A 20,159-nucleotide genomic window follows, 5' to 3' on the forward strand; every position below is an offset into this window, starting at 1 on the left:
CCCGGCACCTGTTTCTCATCGATGGTGATGGTGAGTAGCAATTCCCTGACCTCACGCATGTGCACCTTCCCAGTGAACATCTCCAGATCAGGCCTGGATCACATTTTCTTTCCAAATGTACGATTTGGAAAGAAAAATATGAAGTATCTTCTATATAATAACAAGAATAGACATTATCATACCTTGAGACGGACTGTTCAGGCCTTTCTGCCCGGGCTCTCTGGTTCTGGATCAAACCGGACCAGAAACTTAGCCACGTCCCCAGCTGCCCACAAGTCCTGCCAGTCCCTCCGGAGGCTGTAACACAGTCTACACAATACGTGGACACTTACAGGAGGTCACGTCGCTGGAAACACACAGCTTCTTTTAAACCTTTTATATCTTTGTCCTAAAAAACTTTTCAGCCATCAGATCACCATGGCTTTTGCTGGTCACCTCTGTCTTCAGCTGAACTGCTTCGTGTTGTTCTTTTTAATGATTGTATTTATTTATTCCTGAGAGACACACAGAGAGAGGCAGAGACCCAGGCAGAGGGAGAAGCAGGCTCCCTACGGGGAGCCCGATGCGGAACTCTATCCCAGTACCCCAGGATCACACCCTGGGCTGAAGGCAGACGCTCAGACCCTGAGCCCCCCAGGGGCCCCCATGTTGTTCCTTTCCCCTCCTTACCTCTCCCTTTCAGAGACAAAAACACGCACTTTCTGTTTTATTTTGCAGAACAATTCAGCTTCTTTTTCTCTTAAAATCTGCTCCAAACCCACCTTTGCACATCCAAACCCACCAAGGTTCTCTGTAGAACAAGAAGTTTTTCACATAACAGATACTACCATTCATTGGAGACAATCACAGTTACACAGAGCATTTATTTCTTGCCTAGTAAATAGAAGACATGCAGAGAATTTCCATGAGTTCTTCCTTAATACTCCATGCCACTGATTTGTGATCTAACCCACTCTTAACAAATGGCTTTGTTTCTGAGAGGCATATCTTAAATACTCCCTAAAAGATTAAATAAATCAATGTACCCAATATAAGAAATTATAGAAGAAACCTCCCTGGATGAACTGGGAAAATCTGTTTATGTCCCAGGATCTTTTCCTTCGAAATTGCACTTGCAATCCCTTTCTTTATTAATAAAATGGGAACTTCTGAACCCTTTCAGATCACTGTGGCACAATAATCTTCGAGTGGCCTCATAAAATCTTACTGAATAATCACTGAAATGCTTGACTTAATCCAACAGTAAGAATTCCAACACAATTATACATTGCTGTGAGATTCTTTGAGTTAATCTCTGTGTGTGTTTTTTCATCCATTTATTTATTCAACAACTATTTATTAAACCTCCCTGGGTGCCAGATATTTTGGTAAGTGCTGGAATAAAATTTTCCTCGCAGAACTTACATGCTAGGAGGGAAGGCGACCAAAAAATAAGCAAAAACTATGAAGTGTGTTATATGATACACTGTTGGAAGTATAGGCCATAAGAGAGTCTGGAACTTATTATAACTGATTAATATCTGAGCTGAAATCTAAATTCATTACACTGTACAAATTGGAATTCACAATCCCTCAGCTCTAATCTATAATTTAAAAAAAAATCTTCATTTTACAGTTGGTGGGTTCAAGGTGGGATTGGACCTTCTTGTAGAATTTGAATTTCGCACAACTAGAACCACTGGAGTTCTCCTGGGAATCAGCAGCCAGAAAATGGATGGAATGGGTATTGAAATGATTGATGAAAAGGTGAGTGCCAGCTGTCTAAATACTTCAGATTGCCTCATGTCCATACGTAAGAACTGCTGTTGTGAAGCCCTGCCGATACTGTGTTGGGAGAAACTAGATTGCATCTTTTCATCCTTCTAGATTGTCTCTACTGTGTGTTTTCAGCACAATTACTCTGTAGACCAGGGTAAAGTTTAAATGTGCTGATTCTACAGTCAGCCAATTGTATTGACAAAGGATGGGCCAAATGGTTTTAGATCTCAAGCTCTACTGTGTTGCTAAAAGTACACCGATATTCTCTCTTTGTGAATACGTTGTATGTAAAACTATAGATCCCAATGGAAAAAGAGGAGGGGGGCCTGGACTGTCTAAACTCAGCCTTTGCCTCTTCTCACACAGTAGGCACTTCTCCGAAGTCAAGGTGGCTAGCTAACGTGTCAGTTCTAGATGTTGATTTAAAAACATCCTGCTACCATTTCCAAAAGAAGTGCCAATTCATAATAAATTTATATTAGTATAATAAATTGTGTCCGTTGGCTTACCATGGACAAGCTAATTCTAAACACCCATCCAGTCCCTGCCTGCCCAGGAGCAGCATCCTGCACTGAGATGACCCGTGAATAGCCTGTGAACTACAGGCAGCAGGGAAAGAGGCAGGCAAAGCAAGAAGTTACCCAGGTTTTCCCTCGGGCTCTTCAGTAGGAATCCCGCTCCATCTCTGGGCCTGTGTCCGCTCTACGGTGCTGTGGCCTCCCAAGGGGGAAGACCACGCAGTGACCTCAAATATGCTTTCTGTTGCCTCGTCTCTCCCTCCGGCCTTCAAACCATCACCAAAGGCAATGAAGCAAAAAGCTCCAGGAGTACGGAGGCAAAAGGGGGAAACAGATCGGCAGCAGCTCATGGCTTTGCCGCGTTTTCAGACACGTTCACTACACAGCGTCAGAGTCAGCCTCGCCCCATCACCTGCGAATAACCACTACTATCAGTTTGCTGAGGATCAAGTTCCATTACAATGCATTGTATTTCTCCCCAAGTCCTGCTCTTACAAACTCCACCCAATATAGTAAAATCTTAGTACTCACATCACCATTTAGTTTACAAACTTTTTACCTATTGCAGTGTTTCATCTTCTTTTCAAAACCCCTACGTCTCTCCTATTCCCTTGTCAAATGTGTTGCCAGACTGACTGTTTTTAATGTTTCAATATGTTTCTTTCCTTCATCAGCTTCAAAAAGAACTCTGTCATCTCAAATTTCAGGGACTGTTCCATGTTACTGAAAACAGATTTTTCTCATTTAGACATGAACTTCCAATCTAAGTTCTTCATTGTTAAGAATTTAACTGGCCTTCTGGCTCAAAGTCTTTGGCACCTGTGACACATCAAGCCTGCCCAAGAAAGTAATTTATGTTATTCTCCATCCTGCATATAAAATGGAATCCATGAAGGAAAAAAAAAAAAGAATACATGCAATTAAAATATCAAAAGCTTACATTTAAAAAAAATAATCCTCTAAAATGAATTTGTGAATCGAATTAATGAATCACTCTAAACATCTTTTAAGAAATTTTATAGGGTTCACTAAGGACTCTCACACTCTATAAAGATCCATGCTAGGATTTGTCCCGGTGTATATGAGGTACCTTTTTGGTCAGCCAGCCTCAAATTATATATCGCATTTTCTGAACACGGAATTATTACTAGTTTCACACACCTTGTCTCTTGCTCCCAACAATGCCCAGAAGCAAAGAATATACTTTGTGACTCCTGGTTATTAAATTTGTATTTTAATTTCTGCAAACTCTTTTTAATTTTTAAAATGCCCCAGATATGTTCATTTCTAAACCATTCCAGCTGATGCCCTTCCTACAAACATAACATTTTTTGCTATGTGAGCCATCACGATACCTGTCTAATGAAACCATCTGTGACTGTTCCACTTCCTACTTTCTAGCTTATGTTTCATGTGGACAATGGTGCCGGCCGATTCACTGCTGTCTATGATGCTGGGATCCCGGGGCATCTGTGTGACGGACAGTGGCATAAAGTCACAGCCAACAAGATCAAACACCGCATTGAGCTGACAGTAGATGGGAAGCAGGTGGAAGCCCAGAGCCCAAACCAAGCATCCACATCGGCTGATACAAATGACCCTGTGTTTGTTGGAGGTTTCCCAGGTGAGCCTTATCTACTCCATAAGAATTTCTTTGTTGTTAGTGTATTTAAATTTATTTGTATAACTATGTCCATGAATGTGTGCATAAGTACACTTCCTAGCTTTAACATCTACTCCCATAAATAACACCTTACCTGAAACTTCCAGTGTGTAAAATGAGCATATTACTTATATAAACCAACTGGGACCGAACTTTACAGGGTAGCCCCCAAAGTTTCATTCATGGGGAGATGGAGGCTAGAGGAAATGAATTTGGCTTATAAAAGATATGAGGCATTTAACAGCGATGAAGGCCAGCATTGGTGTTCTTTCTGATTTTTTGAAAATTAATATACCAGAGGAATCATAAAATGTAATGGAACTTATTTCCTCAAGTTCTGGAAATCATTGGGTTAAACAAGCTAATTTCCCCTTTAGGTTATTATGGAGTTTATATTTATATTACAAAGAAACCCAAGCAATAAATCTGCATTCAGAATCCCTGTCCAGCACATTAAGTGTAGCACATAAACCACAGTTACCTAAAGTGCCCATAAACAAGAGTGCCCAACTTGATGAGAAATGGCCCAACCGCCTCTTTATAAATACTGTAATAACACACACTTAGAATGGTCTTTCAGCATGTTGGCAAGAGAAACTGTCATTCCCATTTACGTAAAGCTCCTCTGCCTAACAAAACAAGCAAAATATATATATTCAGCAGTGGTTAATGGAGGAAAACATATAGGAGCAATGGGGACCAATTCACAGCTCCTCTTTCCAAAGTTGCTTCTGAGTTTGAAAAGGACCTATTTCTGCTTCAATCAGGATAACCCCCAAGATGCTCTGGAGATATCCTATTTCCCCACTCACAGTCTATGAAATGAGATCATAGCTAGCACCTCCTAGGCCTGCTGAAAGAATGGAGTCTCCTTAACAACAACAACAAAAATTTTGTATGAGTTTTTAACCAGCTTAATCTTTTAAGATGTATTTTTACAATGTAAAATAGTAAAGTCACCATTAAACGTCCATGCCCTAATTCAGTAAAGTATTTGATCAATTGAATTCTTTCATTAAATTCCATAATATAACACAGCTGTAAATTTGTTCATTCCAAACCAAATTCCTATCTTAAAATGTATCATTCTACATGACTCCAAATTTCGGGATATATAACAATAGAAATGCTACAAGTTTAATTGTCAGCAAGGCTAAGAACAAAATCACGAACTTTACTTAAAACAGCCTTCCGGGAAAAAAAAAAAAAAAAAAAACAGCCTTCCGACTTAACCTCAAGGTAACAGCTGACTTGTAAATATGCTCTTCGAACACTTTCAGGGAAGATGGCAGAGAGGACTCTAAGCTCACCTCCTCCCAAAGACACAACTAGATAACACACTCATCAGTGTAAATAACCCAGAAAATGACCTGAAGACAGGAAGAAAAAACTCCACAACTAAATGTAGAGGAGAGGGTAGGAAGGGCTCAGATGCAGTGAGGAGCTAAAGGACCACAGGCCATTGACAGAAATGAAACAGCCAGGGGTGTGGAAAGAGGAGAGAAATAGACAATCATAATGGGATCAGAATGCATGCGGAAGACAGGTCTCTATAACATTTGGCTTTGAAAAGCAGAGGGGCCAAATTTGGGAGTTCTTACAACCAGCAGGACTTAAAGCCTAGAACATTAAAAATCAGCAGACTTGGCTCTAAGAGAGCCAGGATGATGATAAGAAACTGTGTCCCCATCTGTAAAGACAGAGCACAACAAACAGCCTGTGGACAAACAGCAGAGAAGCACAATTTGAAAAATACCTGGGGCATATAGGAGGGAGTTAATTACTGTCCAGAGAGACAGAGATTCCTAGGAGACTCCTCCAGGAGCAAAGAAGCCATCAACTACTGTTTCCCTCCTCTACCTCCCAGCACAAACACACGGTCACCTGCAGGAACCAGTGCAGTCCCAACATTCATCCTGACTTGCTTACACCAAGCCCCACCCCCTCCAGCTTGGCCCACTCTAGTCCTGACTGTGCACAGAAGACCAGTACAAACCTTGCCAACACTGCATCTCCCAACCTTGTGCTTCGGAGGGCCTCTATTCCAGTAGCAGCAGCTGGTCATCTCTCACAGACAGCATATGCACCTTGTTAAAACTGTGCATGCTGCTCATGTGCATTTTGCAGATTGGCCTGGTCTCAGTGACAGTGGCACAATCCTTCTGGCAGATGACCAGCTCTACCTTGTAAAAAGTGCACACCCACTCACTACTTTTAAGAGCAAGAGACTTTAACACAGAGAACCAAATGCATAGAGTTAGACAAAATGAGGAAACAGAGGAAAATGTCCCAAGTAAAAGAACAGGACAAAATTATAGCAAGAGAACTAAGCAAATCATAGCTAAATATGCCTGATAGAGAATTTAAAGTAATGATCATAAAGATCCTCATTGGCCTTGAGAAAAGAGTGGAAAAGAGTAGAGAACGTCAATAAGACTCTTAACAAAAAGACAAAAAAAGAACCAATCAGACATGAAGAACACAACAATTGAAACTAAAAATAAACTAGATGAAATAAATAGCAGATTAGAGGAAGCAGAAGAACAAATCAGTAACCTGGAGTACAGAGTAATGGAAAGTAATCAACCTGAGTGGAGGAGAGGGAAAAAATTATGCAAAAGGAGAACAGACTTGGAGAACTCAGTGACTCCATCAAGTGTAATGATATTCACATTATAGGGATCCCAGAAGAATAGAGAGAAAATGAGGCAGAACATTTATTTGAAGAAATACTAGCTGAAAACATCCCAAGACTAGGGAAGGAAACAGAAATTCAGATCCAGGAGACACAAAGATCCCCAACAAAATCAACCAAAGGAGTTCACATCAAAACACACAGTAATCAAAATGGCAAAAAGTAGTGATACAAAAAGAAATTTAAAAGCACTGTGAGAAAAGAACACAGTTATATACAAGGGAAACCCATTAGGCTCTCAGCAAATTTTTCAGCAGGAACTTGGCAAGCCAGAAGGTAGAGAATAATATATTCAAAGTGCTAAAAGAGAAAAAAAAATCTTCATCTAAGAATATTCTATCTGGTAAGATCATCTCTTCTATTATTAATAATTAATAATAAAAAATAATAATGATAATTAATAATAAAAATCTCTCCTATTATTCAGAATAGGAGAGATAAAGAGTTTCCCAGACAAACAAAAGTTAAAGGAGTTCATGGCCAGAAAACCAGCCCTCCAAGAAATGTTAAGTGGAACTCTTTGGGTGGAAAGGAAAGACCATCAGTAAGAGTGAGAAAAGTAGGAAGCACAAAGTAAAAATAAGTGTATCTGTAAAAAGTAGTCAAGGGATTCACAAAATGAGAGGATGTAAAGTATGACACCATCTAAAATGTGGAGAGGAGAGGAGTGAAAAATGGATTTAAATTTAAGTGACCATCAATTTAACATAGGCTGCAGTATGAAGAAGATGTTATATACAAACCTAAGTAACTGCAGAACAAAAACTAATAATAGATCCACAAAATATAAAAAGAAAGGATTCCAAGATATCACTAAAGAAAACCAACTTATGGTGAGAGAAGAGAGCAAGGGAAGAAATGAACAGAGAAGATCTCTAAAACAACCACAAAGCAAATAAAAAAATGGCAATAAATACATACCTATCAGTTATTACTTTAAATGTAAATGGACTAAATGTTCCAATCAAAAGACATCAGGTGACAGAATGGATAACAAAACAAGACCCAGCCAAATGCTGTGCCTACAAGAGACTTATCTGAGAAGTGAGGACACCTGCAGATCAAAAGTGAGGGGATGGAGAAACATTTGTCATGCAAATAGATAGGAAAAGGAAGCCAGGCAGCAATACTTATATCAGACAAAAATAGACTTTAAAACAAAAGATTGTAATAGGAGACAAGGACAGTATATGATACTAAAGGGACAATTCAACAAGAAGATATAACAATGGTAAATATTTATGCAACCAGATACCTATATATGGAAAACTCTAAATTCCACCAAATTTAAAATTTAGTAACAAATATAAAGAACTAATCAATAATAATGCAATAACAGTGGGGGACTTTAACACCCCACTTACATCAATGGATGGATAATCTAAGCAGAAAATCAACAAGGAAAGAGGGTCTTTATATGCCATACTAGACAAGATGGATTAAACAGATCCATTCAGAACATTCCATCCCAGAAAGCAGGATACACATTCTTTTCAAGTGCACATGGAACATTCTCTAGAATAGAGATCACATATTAGCCCACCAAACAAGCCTCAACAAATTTAAAAAGATCCCAGCCATGCCATGCATATTTTCTGACCAAAATGCACTGAAACTGGAAATCAACTATAAGAAAAAGTCTGGAAAGACTATAAATACATGGAGATTAAATAACATGCTAATAAACAATGAATGGGTCAACCAAGAAATCAAAAAGGAAATCAGAAAATACTGGGACAAATGAAAATGAAAACACAATGTTCCCGAATCTTTGCGATATAGCAAAAGTGGTCCTAAGGAGGAGGTAGAGAGCAATACAGGTCTACTTCAAGAATCAAGAAAAATCTTAAATAAACAACATAAATCTTACACCTAAAGGAACTAGAAAAAGAACAACAAACCTGAAACCGTCAGAAGAAGTGACAAAGATTAACACTGAAATAAATGAAATAGAAGCTTAAATTTAAAAAAACAATAGAACAGATTAATGAAACCAGGAACTGATTCTTTGAAAAGATGAACAAAATTGATAAACCTCCAGTCAGATTTAAAAGAGAGAGACACACACAGAGAGAGAAAGAGAGAGAGAGAGAGAGAGAGAGAGAGAAAGAGAACTAAAAATCAGAAATGAAAGGAGAAAAAACAACTTATATTATATTATGAAAAATATATGCCAACAAACTGGACAACGTAGAATAAATAAATTCTTTTTTTTCTTTCTTTCTCTATTTCTTTCTTTTTCTTTTTTTGTACATTTTTTTTATTGGAGTTCAGTTTGCCAACATATAGCATAACACCCAGTGCTAAATTCTTAGAAACATATAACCTAACAAATATAACAAAACTGAATCAGGAAGAAAGAGAAAATTTGAACAGACCAATTACTGAGAATGAAATTGAATCTGTTATCAAAAGATTCACAACAAACAAAAGTCTAGGACCAGATGGCTTCATAGGTGAATTCTACCAAACATTTAAAGAAGAATCAATACATATTCTCCTCAAGCTGTTCAAAAAATAGAAGAGGAAGGAAAACTTCCAAATTCATTCTATGAAGCCAGGATTACCAAAACCAGAATAAGACTCTACCAAAAAAGAGAACCACAGGCCAATTTCTCTGATGTAAGTATAAAAATCCTCAACAAAATACTAGCAAACTGAATCCACAATACATTAACAGAAAAATCACCATGATCAAGTAGGATTTAATCCTTGGATGCAAGGGTGGTTTAATAATCGCAAACCAATCACAAACCAATCAGCATAATACATCACATCACAAGAGAAAGGATAAAAATCATAGAATCATTTCAATACATGCAGAAAAAGCATTTGACAAAGTACAACATCCATTCATGATGGAATCATTCTGATGGAATCATCAGAGAAATTGGCCTGTAGTTCTCTTTTTTTGTAGAGTCTTATTCTGGTTTTGGTAATCCCGGCTTCATAGAACGTTGACAAAGTACAACATCCATTCATGAAAAAAAACTCAACTAAGTAGGTTTAGAGGGAACATACCTCAACATAATAAAGGCCATATGAGAAAAACCCACAAATAACATCACACTCAATGGTAAAAAACTGAGAGCTTTTCCACTAAGGTCAAAAACAATACAAGAATGTCCACTCTTACCACTTTTATTCAGTATGGTACTAGAAGTTCTGGCCATAGCCATCAGGTAAGATAAAAGCAATGAAAACCATCCAGATTGGTTAGGAAGAAGCACAATTTTCACTATTTGCAGATGACATGATACCTATATATGGAAAACCCTAAATTCCACCAAAAAACGACTAGAACTGATAAGGCATTCAGTAAGGTCACAATAGAAAATCAATGTACAGAAATCCACTGCATTTCTATACACTCATGATGAAGTGGCCAAAAGAGAAAGAAAACAACCCAATTTATAATTGTATAAAAAATAAAACACCTTCGAATAAATTTAGCCAAAGAGATGAAAGACCTATAGTCTGAAAACTATAAAACATTAACAAAGGAAATTGAAAATGTCACAAACAAACATGAAGACTTTAAAATGTCCATACTACCCAAATCAATCTTCAGGTTTAATGCAATCCCTATCAAAATTCCAACTGTAGGGATCCCTGGGTGGCGCAGCGGTTTAGCGCCTGCCTTTGGCCCAGGGCGCAATCCTGGAGACCCGGGATCGAATCCCACGTCGGGCTCCCGGTGCATGGAGCCTGCTTCTCCCTCTGCCTATGTCTCTGCCTCTCTCTCTCTCTCTCTCTCTGTGTGTGTGACTATCATAAATAAATAAAAAAAAATTAAAAAAAATTCCAACTGTATTTCTCACAGAACTCAAAAGTCCTAAAATTTGTATAAAACCACATAAGATTTCAAATGGCCAAAGCAATCTTGAAAAATAAACACAAAGCTGAAGGCATCACAATTTCAAATTTCAAGTCATAATTACAAAGTTGATTTGTACAAACAATATGCTATTGGCACAAAAATAGACCCATTGATCAGTGGAACAGAATAGAAAGCTTAGAAAATAATCCCACCTTAAGGTCAAATACTATTTAATAAAGGAGGCCAGAATATGTAATGGGAAAAAGACAGACTCTTCAACAAATGGTGTTGGGAAAACTGGGCAACAACATGCAAAAGAATGAAACCGGACCACTTTCTTACACCAACAAAACCTTCAAAATGGATTAAGGACCTAAATGTAAGGTTTGAAACCGTTAAATCCCAGAAGACAGCACAGGCAGTAATTTCTCTGACTTTGGCCATAACAACATTTTTCTAAAAGTCTGTGTCTCCTGAGTCAAGGTAAACAACAGCAAAAATAAACTATTGAGACTATATCAAAATAAAGAGCTCTGCACAGCAAAGGAAACAGCCAACAAAACTGAAAGACAACCTACTGAATGGGAAAAGATATTTACAAATGGCATACCCAATAAAGGGTTAGTATCTGAAATATATATTAAAAAAAAGTAGGACAACTCAACACCCCAGAAACAAACAATCCAATAAAAAATGGGCAGAAGACATGAACACACATTCCTCCAAGGACGACATCCAGATGGCCAACAGACACATGAAAAGATGCTCAACATCACTCATCATCAGGGAAATGCAAATCAAAACTAAAAGGAGGTATCACCTCACACCTGTCAGAAGGGCTAAAATCCAAAAACACAAGAAACAACAAGTGTTGGTGAAGATGCAGAGTAAAAGGAGCCCTCGTGCACTCTTGGTGGGAATGCGAGCTGGTGTAGCTGTAGCTACTGTGAGAGGGTAGAGAAGTTCTTCAAAAAATTAAAAATAGAACCCTACATCCAATAATCACACTCCTGGGTATATACACAAAGGATATGAAACAGTAATTTGAAGGGATACATGCATCCCTATGTTTGTTGCAGCATTATTTACAGTAGCCAAGATAGGCAGCAGCCCGTGTCCATAAATAGATGCATGGATAAACATGTGGTTATACATACAATGGAATATTATTCCACCATTAAAAAAGAATGAAATCCTGCCATTTGTGACAACACAAATAGATGGAGATTGTATAATGCTAAACAAAATAAGCCAGTCAGAGAAAGACAATCATATGACTTCACTCATATGTGGAATTTAAGAAACAACAAAACAAATGCACGAAGGGGCGGGGACCAAAAACCAAAAATTTGGACTCTTATCTCTAGAGATTAAACGGATGGTTATCAGAGAGGAGGTGGGTGGGGATGGGTGAAATAGAGGAACAGGATGAGGAGCGCACTTACCTTGATGAGCACTGAGTTATAGACCGGAATTCCTGAATCGCCGTATTGTACACCGGAAAATAATATAATGCTGACTGTCAAGTACTACACTACAATTAAAATTTTTTAAATTCCTTTAAAACAGAAGCTGCATGTCAAAGCTGAGTGCTTTTTGCTTTGTTTTTCAGATGGCCTCAACCAGTTTGGTCTGACGACCAACGTTAGGTTTCGAGGTTGCATCCGGTCTCTGAGGCTCACCAAAGGCACGGGCAAGCCACTGGAGGTCAATTTTGCCAAGGCCCTGGAGCTACGGGGCGTCCAGCCTGTATCATGCCCAGCCAACTAATACAAATAAGTTTTAACTCCAAGAGTGGTCCTTCAAGTATATCGAGTAAAAGAAATATATCTTAACCATATATGTTATTAAAACTAATTTGTGCATGTATATTGACTTCTTTCTGTATTCGGTTGGTGCTAATTCAGATCCCAGCCTGAATTTAAATTCAAGTTTTCTCAAGTCCATGAATATTAAACCAGTTATTTCATTCTAAATAATTGCTTGTTTTGTGTGATTTTAAAGATGAAAGACAACTGATAAACTAATGAATTTGCAACATGCCTTGGACTCATCTCAAGAAGATCTCAGATGTAATTTGTGAAGGCAACTTTCTTGTTTGTTTTTACTAACTCCTACTAATACTTTTATCACCCTCTTCCACATACATCAGCCTTGGCTTTCTGTTCAGGCCACTGAAAAAAACAGTGGATTTGGCATGTTTGATTGGGAAGAAATCAGCTCCTTTACTCCCTCTGTTTGAGAAAGCATTAGCAAATCATTTCCCTGATGCAAGTTCATTATTAGGGGGTTTAAATAGCCATATGAGTGAATACTTTTTTATGCTGAGCATATATTTAGAGAGTATAGATAAGATTCAGGCCAGAGAGCTTAATTACTTGATTTTCCTGTTTGATAATGATTTATAGGCTTTGGGGAGACACCAGAACCAAGCTCCAGAATGACAATTAAGCACACATTTGATACTACAGTATCGACACTCTGGGCTCCTTCATTTTGCAGTGAAAATCACAATATTCATAATCACAGGGGAGTAATGCTGAAATGCATTTTTACTTACCAGGAAACAATAAACCAAAAACTTAATAAAAGTACATCGCTGAGTCTTTTTGAGTCGTAATTTGACCTAACAAATTCATTTCCTAAAAAATGTGTTTGTTTTATTTTTCTTTTATCCACTATTTAAATCCTATTCAAAGGGCTCTGTGAGAAGACTGGCCTAGATTTTATTCATCAACTTAGGAAGGGAGTGTTTCCATTGCCATCTTCAGTAGAAATCGTTAAATCTAATAATGCCGAACATTTAAAAGAAGAGATCGCATGGTGATTTTAGCAGAAGAAGAATCATCCCACAAGGGACAAGAAGGTGCTGTTGCTAATGAAGGAGATGGTAACACGCTCAGCATTCCATCATTGGCCGGTTGCTTGTTACCATTTGCCTACACAGCTTCATTCCAGAGCAAGGGATTCTCAATCAGGGCTCCACTTTGGAATTATCTGGGAAGATTGACTTGGTCTAGGATGCAGTCTGGGCATGAGGGTTTTTTAAAAGCTTCCCAGGCAATCCTAAAGTGCCATCAGGAACAAGAACCACTGTTCCTAAAGAGGAAAATTATCCACTATGCCGCAAGTTTAGAGTCATCTGAGAATCTATGGTTGACTTTGTCTTGGCCACCCCCTCACACACAAAAATTATATTGAATCAAGTTAATGCTTTTTGAGCCATCTTTAAGCTATAAAACTCTTTGAAAACCAATGTGTTTCGAAAGTGAAGATGTTGCTTCTGCACTGAACACTGATAAGACTTGGGCTTATCTGAAAAAAAGTGGATAAACAAAAATAAAGATGCTAAGTTCCTAAATTAAAAGGCCTTTCTTTCCTGAAGCCTGAACAGAAAGAAATATTACAAATTTGAAAGCAAAGGTACCTAATTAACAGTCCTATCAGAGTCAAGCCCTGTTGAAGTCAATTTGTATGTGAGTGCCTTAGAATGGTGGAGTCGGAGGGGCACCTGGGGGGCCGTTGGTTGGGTGACCTACTGTTGGTTTCAGCTCGAGTGGTGGCCTCAGAATCTTGGGATTGGGCCCTGTGTTACAATCTGTGCTCATCATGGAGTCTTCTGGGGTTTTCTCTTCCTCTTCCTCTGCTCCTACCCCTGCATAAACCTGTCCACTCACTTGCTCTCTCTTTAATTAAAAAAAAAAAAGTGTTTGAGTTGGAAAGGCCCTTTGAAATCCATAAATACAGTGATTCTCAATTCTTACTAGACATTGAAATTGCCTTGAGTACATAAGAATCATATCTGGATATCACTCTACACCTTAAATAATCACCAGATAGGGCTCTGGCATTGGCATTTTCTAAACATCTCCAGCTGATTCCAATGTATGACTAAGTCTGAGAACTTGCATTTCTACTGCCCCCATATTTTATGGAGAAACTGGCCCCAAGCAGGATTCACTGCATCGGGTACTGGCTAAATTTGTCCCATACAAAATCCATATTCCAAAATGGATCATGAATTTATATGGGCAAAGTTTGTCCAAATTCTGAGATGAGAAATAAGGAAATTTTGTGAATAGGAAAAGTTTCCCTCGCATATTTTAAATTAATTTTCTGCCTCAACAATCAGATTCTTAGCCCAAAACAAAGCATTTCCTTCATCCAACCTTATCCCCTCAATAATTTCCTCACCTCCTTCCACCCACAGCAATTATGAAGAAAGCAGAATACTTTCCATTTATTTTTCAAACACCCACTCCTACCAGGTTGTCAGCCTTCTTCTTTAAGAAGGTGCTTTGCACCTCAGAGGGAAAACATTTAGGAAGGGAGTTTTACTAAAGTTACCATGGTGAACACAGCTGACAAAGGAAAATAAGGAACTGAGCAGATTTCAGCCCCAAAGCACTAGAACACTGCCAGACACTTAAAGCTTCAATTAGCGATTTCAAAAATCATAACTACTTTCTTCTTCTTTGATTTAGCCTATTATCTCTAACTACAGAACTCTTCTAGATTTTCTGCTTAACAGAGAAAAAAGACTACAAAATGGAAAATCTCAATTTTATGTTAATTATTTGCTGAATTATTTGGGAATAAAATTGGTATCTACAATATATCATGGAAACAAAACGCAATAGTTTTCACAAGTGCAAGGTGTAGTCCTTCACCACCACTTGCGAGAGATGACTTCTTGCTGATGCCATTTTATTTCTATTTTTCAATATCTTTTAATCTCTTTTGAATCAAGAGAAAGATACAAACCAATGTACTGTACTCATTTGCTTGACTGAGAGTAGCACATGCCTCAGACCCAAAGGGTACCCCAAGGGAAGGGTACCCTCAGGCTGGGCCTGAATTCTCTTATTTTAGAATCTTGATAATTCAGGTTAGTGATTCAAACTCACTGACGTTTGTGTCAGATACCTAAGTGAGCATGAAATTTGTGTCCATTGTCAAAGCAAGAGTGTTATGACATGAACTGTGCTTTCCCCTCTACAAATTCATCTGCTGAAGTTCTAGCCCACGGTACCTGAAAATTTGCAGATGGGGCTTTAAAGAGGTAGTTATGATAAAAATGAAGTCATGTGGGTAGGCCCTAATCCAACATGACGGATGTCCTTATAAGAAGAGATTAAGACACAGACAGACATAGGGACAAGACCATGTGAAGACACAGAGAGAAGATGGCCATCGAAGCCCAGGAGAGAGGCCTCTAGAAGAAACCAACCCTGCCAACACCTTAAACTCAGATGTCTAGCCTCCAGAATTGTGAGAAAATAAGTTTCCATTGTTTAAGCTACCTACTTGGTGGTACATGGCTATGGCAGTCCCAGCGAACAAAGGCAGAGCCTTTCCACATACATACATACATATATACAGCATCAGCATATTTCAGGTTCCTTGAGAATGACGCATATATCAGAGAAATCAATTATTTTGAACAGTGAGCATTATCATTTACATAAATGAATAGAAAAAATTTGAAAAAAAAAGAATATTCACAACATACTTAAATAGAGGAAGTTGTTTTCATATGTGCTTGGGGATATTAGGAATAGCTACATAGTAATTATAAATCAAAGAAATGATGTTCAATAACACCACTTATTGAACTTTTCAGCAGAATGGATTCTCTGGAGAGCTTTTCTGGTTTGTATATTCAGGTTTAGAGAACTACTAATTTACCCTTGGATAAATCAAAGCTCTGCTTTATTTGGGCAAGTTGTGTCTCTGGAGCTCAGCCCTCTGCAGGGACATACCTAATAATATAAAAGGTGGTAGCAGTGGAGGTGGTAAGAAGTAATTAGATTCTGATATATTTTGGAGATGGATTAGTGTTTCCTGCAGAATTGCCTGTGGAGTATGAGAAAATAAGGTGCTGATAACTTCTGATCATATGGAAGAACAGAGCAGCCATTATTCAGAGATGAGGGTTGTACTTGAAGTGAGTTTTTTACAAAAAGGAAAACCAGATGATTTGTTTTAGATGTATTAGTTTTAAACTACCCATTAGGTATCTAAGGACACAGTACCATAGGCAGGTGGATAATGAGTCGAAGTTCAGAAAACAGGTCTAAGCTATAGATATAAATACAGGAGTTATCAGAATATTGATGTTATTTGTAGCCACACTATAGGAGAACGAGATCACCAAGGGAGTGAGAGTAGGCAGGGGAATATGGACACACCAAAATGAAGAGCATTAAGAGTATGGGTCTCACAAAAATTAGAACTTGAAAACAGGAAAAAGAAATTGCAGGGTTTTCTTTTTTTTTTTTAAGATTTTATTTATTTGTTCATGAGAGACACAGAGAGAAAGAGAGAGAGAGAGGCAGAGACACAGGCAGAGGGAGAAGCAGGCTCCATGCAGGAAGCCCGACGCAGGACTCGATCCCAGGACTCCAGGATCACGCCCTGGGCTGAAGGCAGCGCTAAACTGCTGAGCCACCCGGGATCCCCAGGGTTTTCTCTCAATGCAGTACTGGGCTTGACTTTCTATCAACTGGGCTAGTTTACAACCCTATAGGGGCAAAGGTATCTTGTAGATTTCTGTCTCAGAAACGTAAACAAATTTTCTGGTTGAAGGTAAGAAGGTAATATCTGAGAAATCTTGTCCTAAAATCCCTTTATGTGTGTCTGTGTGTATATAGATTCTCAAATGCTTTTTTTTTTTTTTTTTTTAAGATTTTATATAGGGCAGCCCAGGTGGCGCAGCGGTTTAGTGCCGCCTTCAGCCTGGGGTGTGATCCTGGAGACCGGGGATCGAGTCCAGCGAATAAATAAATAAATAAATAAATAAATAAATAAATAAATAAAATCTTTAAAAATAAAATAAATAAAAACAAATAAATAAAGATTTTATATATTCATGAGAAACACAGAGAGAGAGGCAGAGACACAAGCAGAGGGAAAAGCAGGCTCCCTGCAGGAAGCCTGATGTGGGACTCGATCCCAGGACCCCGGGTTCATGACCTGAGCTGAAGGCAGACGGTCCACCACTGAGACACCCAGGCGTCCCTCAAATGCTCTTTAGACCAGTTTATCGCCTTATTTCTTCCCTCCTTGAGTAAATAAAATCTTTGACGTGTTCATAGTATATTTGCCTGAGAGTCATAAATATTCAGCCTTTTGAAAATTATACTTTAGCAGGACAGAAGGGGAGTCCAGCTTAAATCAAAACCAAAAACCAAAAATCAAGTCACACATTTTGTTCACTTATGAATTAAGTGTCCAGCTCTTGGTTTTGGCTCATGTCATGAGAGTGAGCCCTGTGTTGGGCTCCATTCTCAGCAAGGGGTTTGCTTGAGATTCTCTCTCTTCCTCGCCTCTGCCTCTGCCCTTCCCCCTGCTTGCATGCTCTCTCTCACACGCACACATGCTCTCTCTTGAATAAATAAATCTTTTTAAAAAAACTGAAATATCAACATGAAAGACTGCTCACTGCAGATGGAGAAAGGCATGCCGTATGGACTAAGACAGGATGAACAAGAAAAACATAATATCCAGTATGAGCCCCAAATCAACACTCACCAAACAGATGCTACAAATTTTAGGTGACAATGTTTCACTGAGATGCATTTTGTGGCAGAAACTCTATAGGGCATATTCCAGGGTTAAAACTGTCGTGATTTACTTAATTAAATAAATGATCGTTCATGAGTCTTCCAAGAGGTATCGAATAAGGCCAGCCAACCTCTTTCTGTATAAACAGATGGAGATGGAAGAAGAGAGGGAGGAAAAAAAAGAGAAAGATTGAGACTTTTCTCTTTTAAAAGGCAATGCCCACTTTAAATATATAGTAATATAGTAAATATACAGAATTTATATCAATTTAATATAAGAATTCATATTAAGATTTCGATTAAAATTTTAGCAGTGTGTTGTGGCATCAAAAATGGATCAAAACTATATAATCTAATGTTCGCAGTTTTTATATTTTTGTACTATAAAACATCAAGTTGGCTTAGCTTAACATTTTTCATTTTTTATTTCTCAATTACAATTAAAAGAAAAAATTCTCCACTACCTGCATGCAGGCACTTCTCAAAAACAACATATTATTACTGTAAATAATTTAATACCAGTAAATAAATAGTTAACTAAATATAATTTTTTTTAACTAAATATAATTTAACAACTTATTTTCTTTTAAATTAGTTTCTAATGTATTAGAGATAATTATGATACATCACATATAATTTTTTATCAGATGCATAAATTAGGAATCTGATGAGGAAAATTTGCAGAAATTAACTCCATCATAGTCACAACATCAAGGTGCCCAGCATCTCAGCATCTCTCTATGGGCTGGTAAACCTACTAAATAACTGAAAACTTGAGGTAGGGATTATCAGAAACACTAAAAGGGGGTTAATACGGAATTTTTTCAGGGGGATATAACAAATAGCAAGTTTGTAAAAAATTGTGTAATGATCCAAATAATACAGGTTTGAACCAATACAACGTATATAATTAAACTGAATTCATAAACTATGCTAGAATATTATGTTTAAAAGTATAGGTTAATAAATAGCTTCCCAAATATTCTGAATCTACCAGGTACAAATGGGTTCAAGTGGGTCCAGAGCTTCATCTCTGAAAAAGTACAGTAGTAATAAGAGTCATGGGAGAACAAAGTTCTTAATTCAGAGGATAACTGGAAAGAAATACAACAGGAACTGAAGATATCAGAAACCAGATATTGAAATCAAAGGAGACTCTTTGAATTAAAAGATTGCCAAAATCCCTTTTCCTTAGAAGACTATGAAAAGTCAAAACCCTATAAAAAGAAAAATAAATAAAAAGACAGCTATTTGTTTAAATCAACCTTTCAATTAAGAATGAATTATTTTCATGCTCATGGATTGGAAAAAGTAATATTATTTAAATGTCTATTCTACCCAAAGCAACCTACAGATTTTTAAGCAATCCCTATGAAGTTACCAAAAGCATTTTTTCACAGAAATAGAACAAACAATCCTAAAATTTACTGTATGGAACCACGAAAGACTCCGAATAGCTAAAGTTATCTTGAGAAAGAAGGGCAAGGCTGGAGGTCTCACAGTCTCAGATTTAAAGATATACTACAAACCTATCATCATCAAAACAGTGTGGTACCTGCACAAAAACAGGCACAGAGATCAATGGAGGAGACTAGAAAACCCAAAAATAAAGCCATTCTATATAGTCATTAATCTATGACAAAGGAGGCAAGGATACACAGTGGGGAAGATACAGTCTCTTAATAGATGGTGTTGGGAAAACTGGGCAGCTACATGCAAAAGAATGAAACTGGACCACTTTGTCACACCATACACAAAAATAAAACTCAAAATGGAATAAAGACCTAAAAGTAAGGCCTGAAACTGTAAAACTCAAGAAGAAAACATAGGCAGTAATTTATTTGACATCAGCAACATTTTTCTAGTTATGTTTCCTCAGGCAAGGGAAACAAAAGGAAAAAAAAAAACAAAAAACTCCTGGGATTCTACCAAAATAAAAACGCTCTTGCACAGAGAAGGAAATCATCAAGAAAAAAAGGGCAACCTACTGAATCAGAGAAGATCTTTGCAAATGCTTATCTCCAGTAAAGGGTTAAATATATAAAGAACTTCTACAACTCGACAGCAGATAAAACCCCAAATAACCCAATTAAAAATTGGGCACAGAACCTGAATAGACACACTTCCAATAAAAGACACA

General features: G+C 37.7%; 1 protein-coding gene across 2 annotated transcripts in view; it reads left to right on the top strand.

Moving 5' to 3' along the window:
* LAMA2 (laminin subunit alpha 2) overlaps positions 1-13,048 on the top strand; it is a 584,053-nt gene extending 571,005 nt beyond the window's left edge. For both annotated transcript variants that reach the window (XM_038526758.1, XM_038526759.1), the window contains 3 exons: positions 1,616-1,746; positions 3,678-3,900; positions 12,067-13,048. In XM_038526758.1, coding sequence (XP_038382686.1) covers positions 1,616-1,746; positions 3,678-3,900; positions 12,067-12,224 — 512 coding nt within the window. In that variant the 3' untranslated portion in view covers positions 12,225-13,048. The remainder of the gene's footprint in view (positions 1-1,615; positions 1,747-3,677; positions 3,901-12,066) is intronic.
* Positions 13,049-20,159: the final 7,111 nt, after the last annotated feature.

The sequence above is a fragment of the Canis lupus genome, chromosome 1 (genome assembly GCF_011100685.1).
Source record: "Canis lupus familiaris isolate Mischka breed German Shepherd chromosome 1, alternate assembly UU_Cfam_GSD_1.0, whole genome shotgun sequence".
Taxonomy (NCBI): Eukaryota; Metazoa; Chordata; class Mammalia; order Carnivora; family Canidae; genus Canis; species Canis lupus.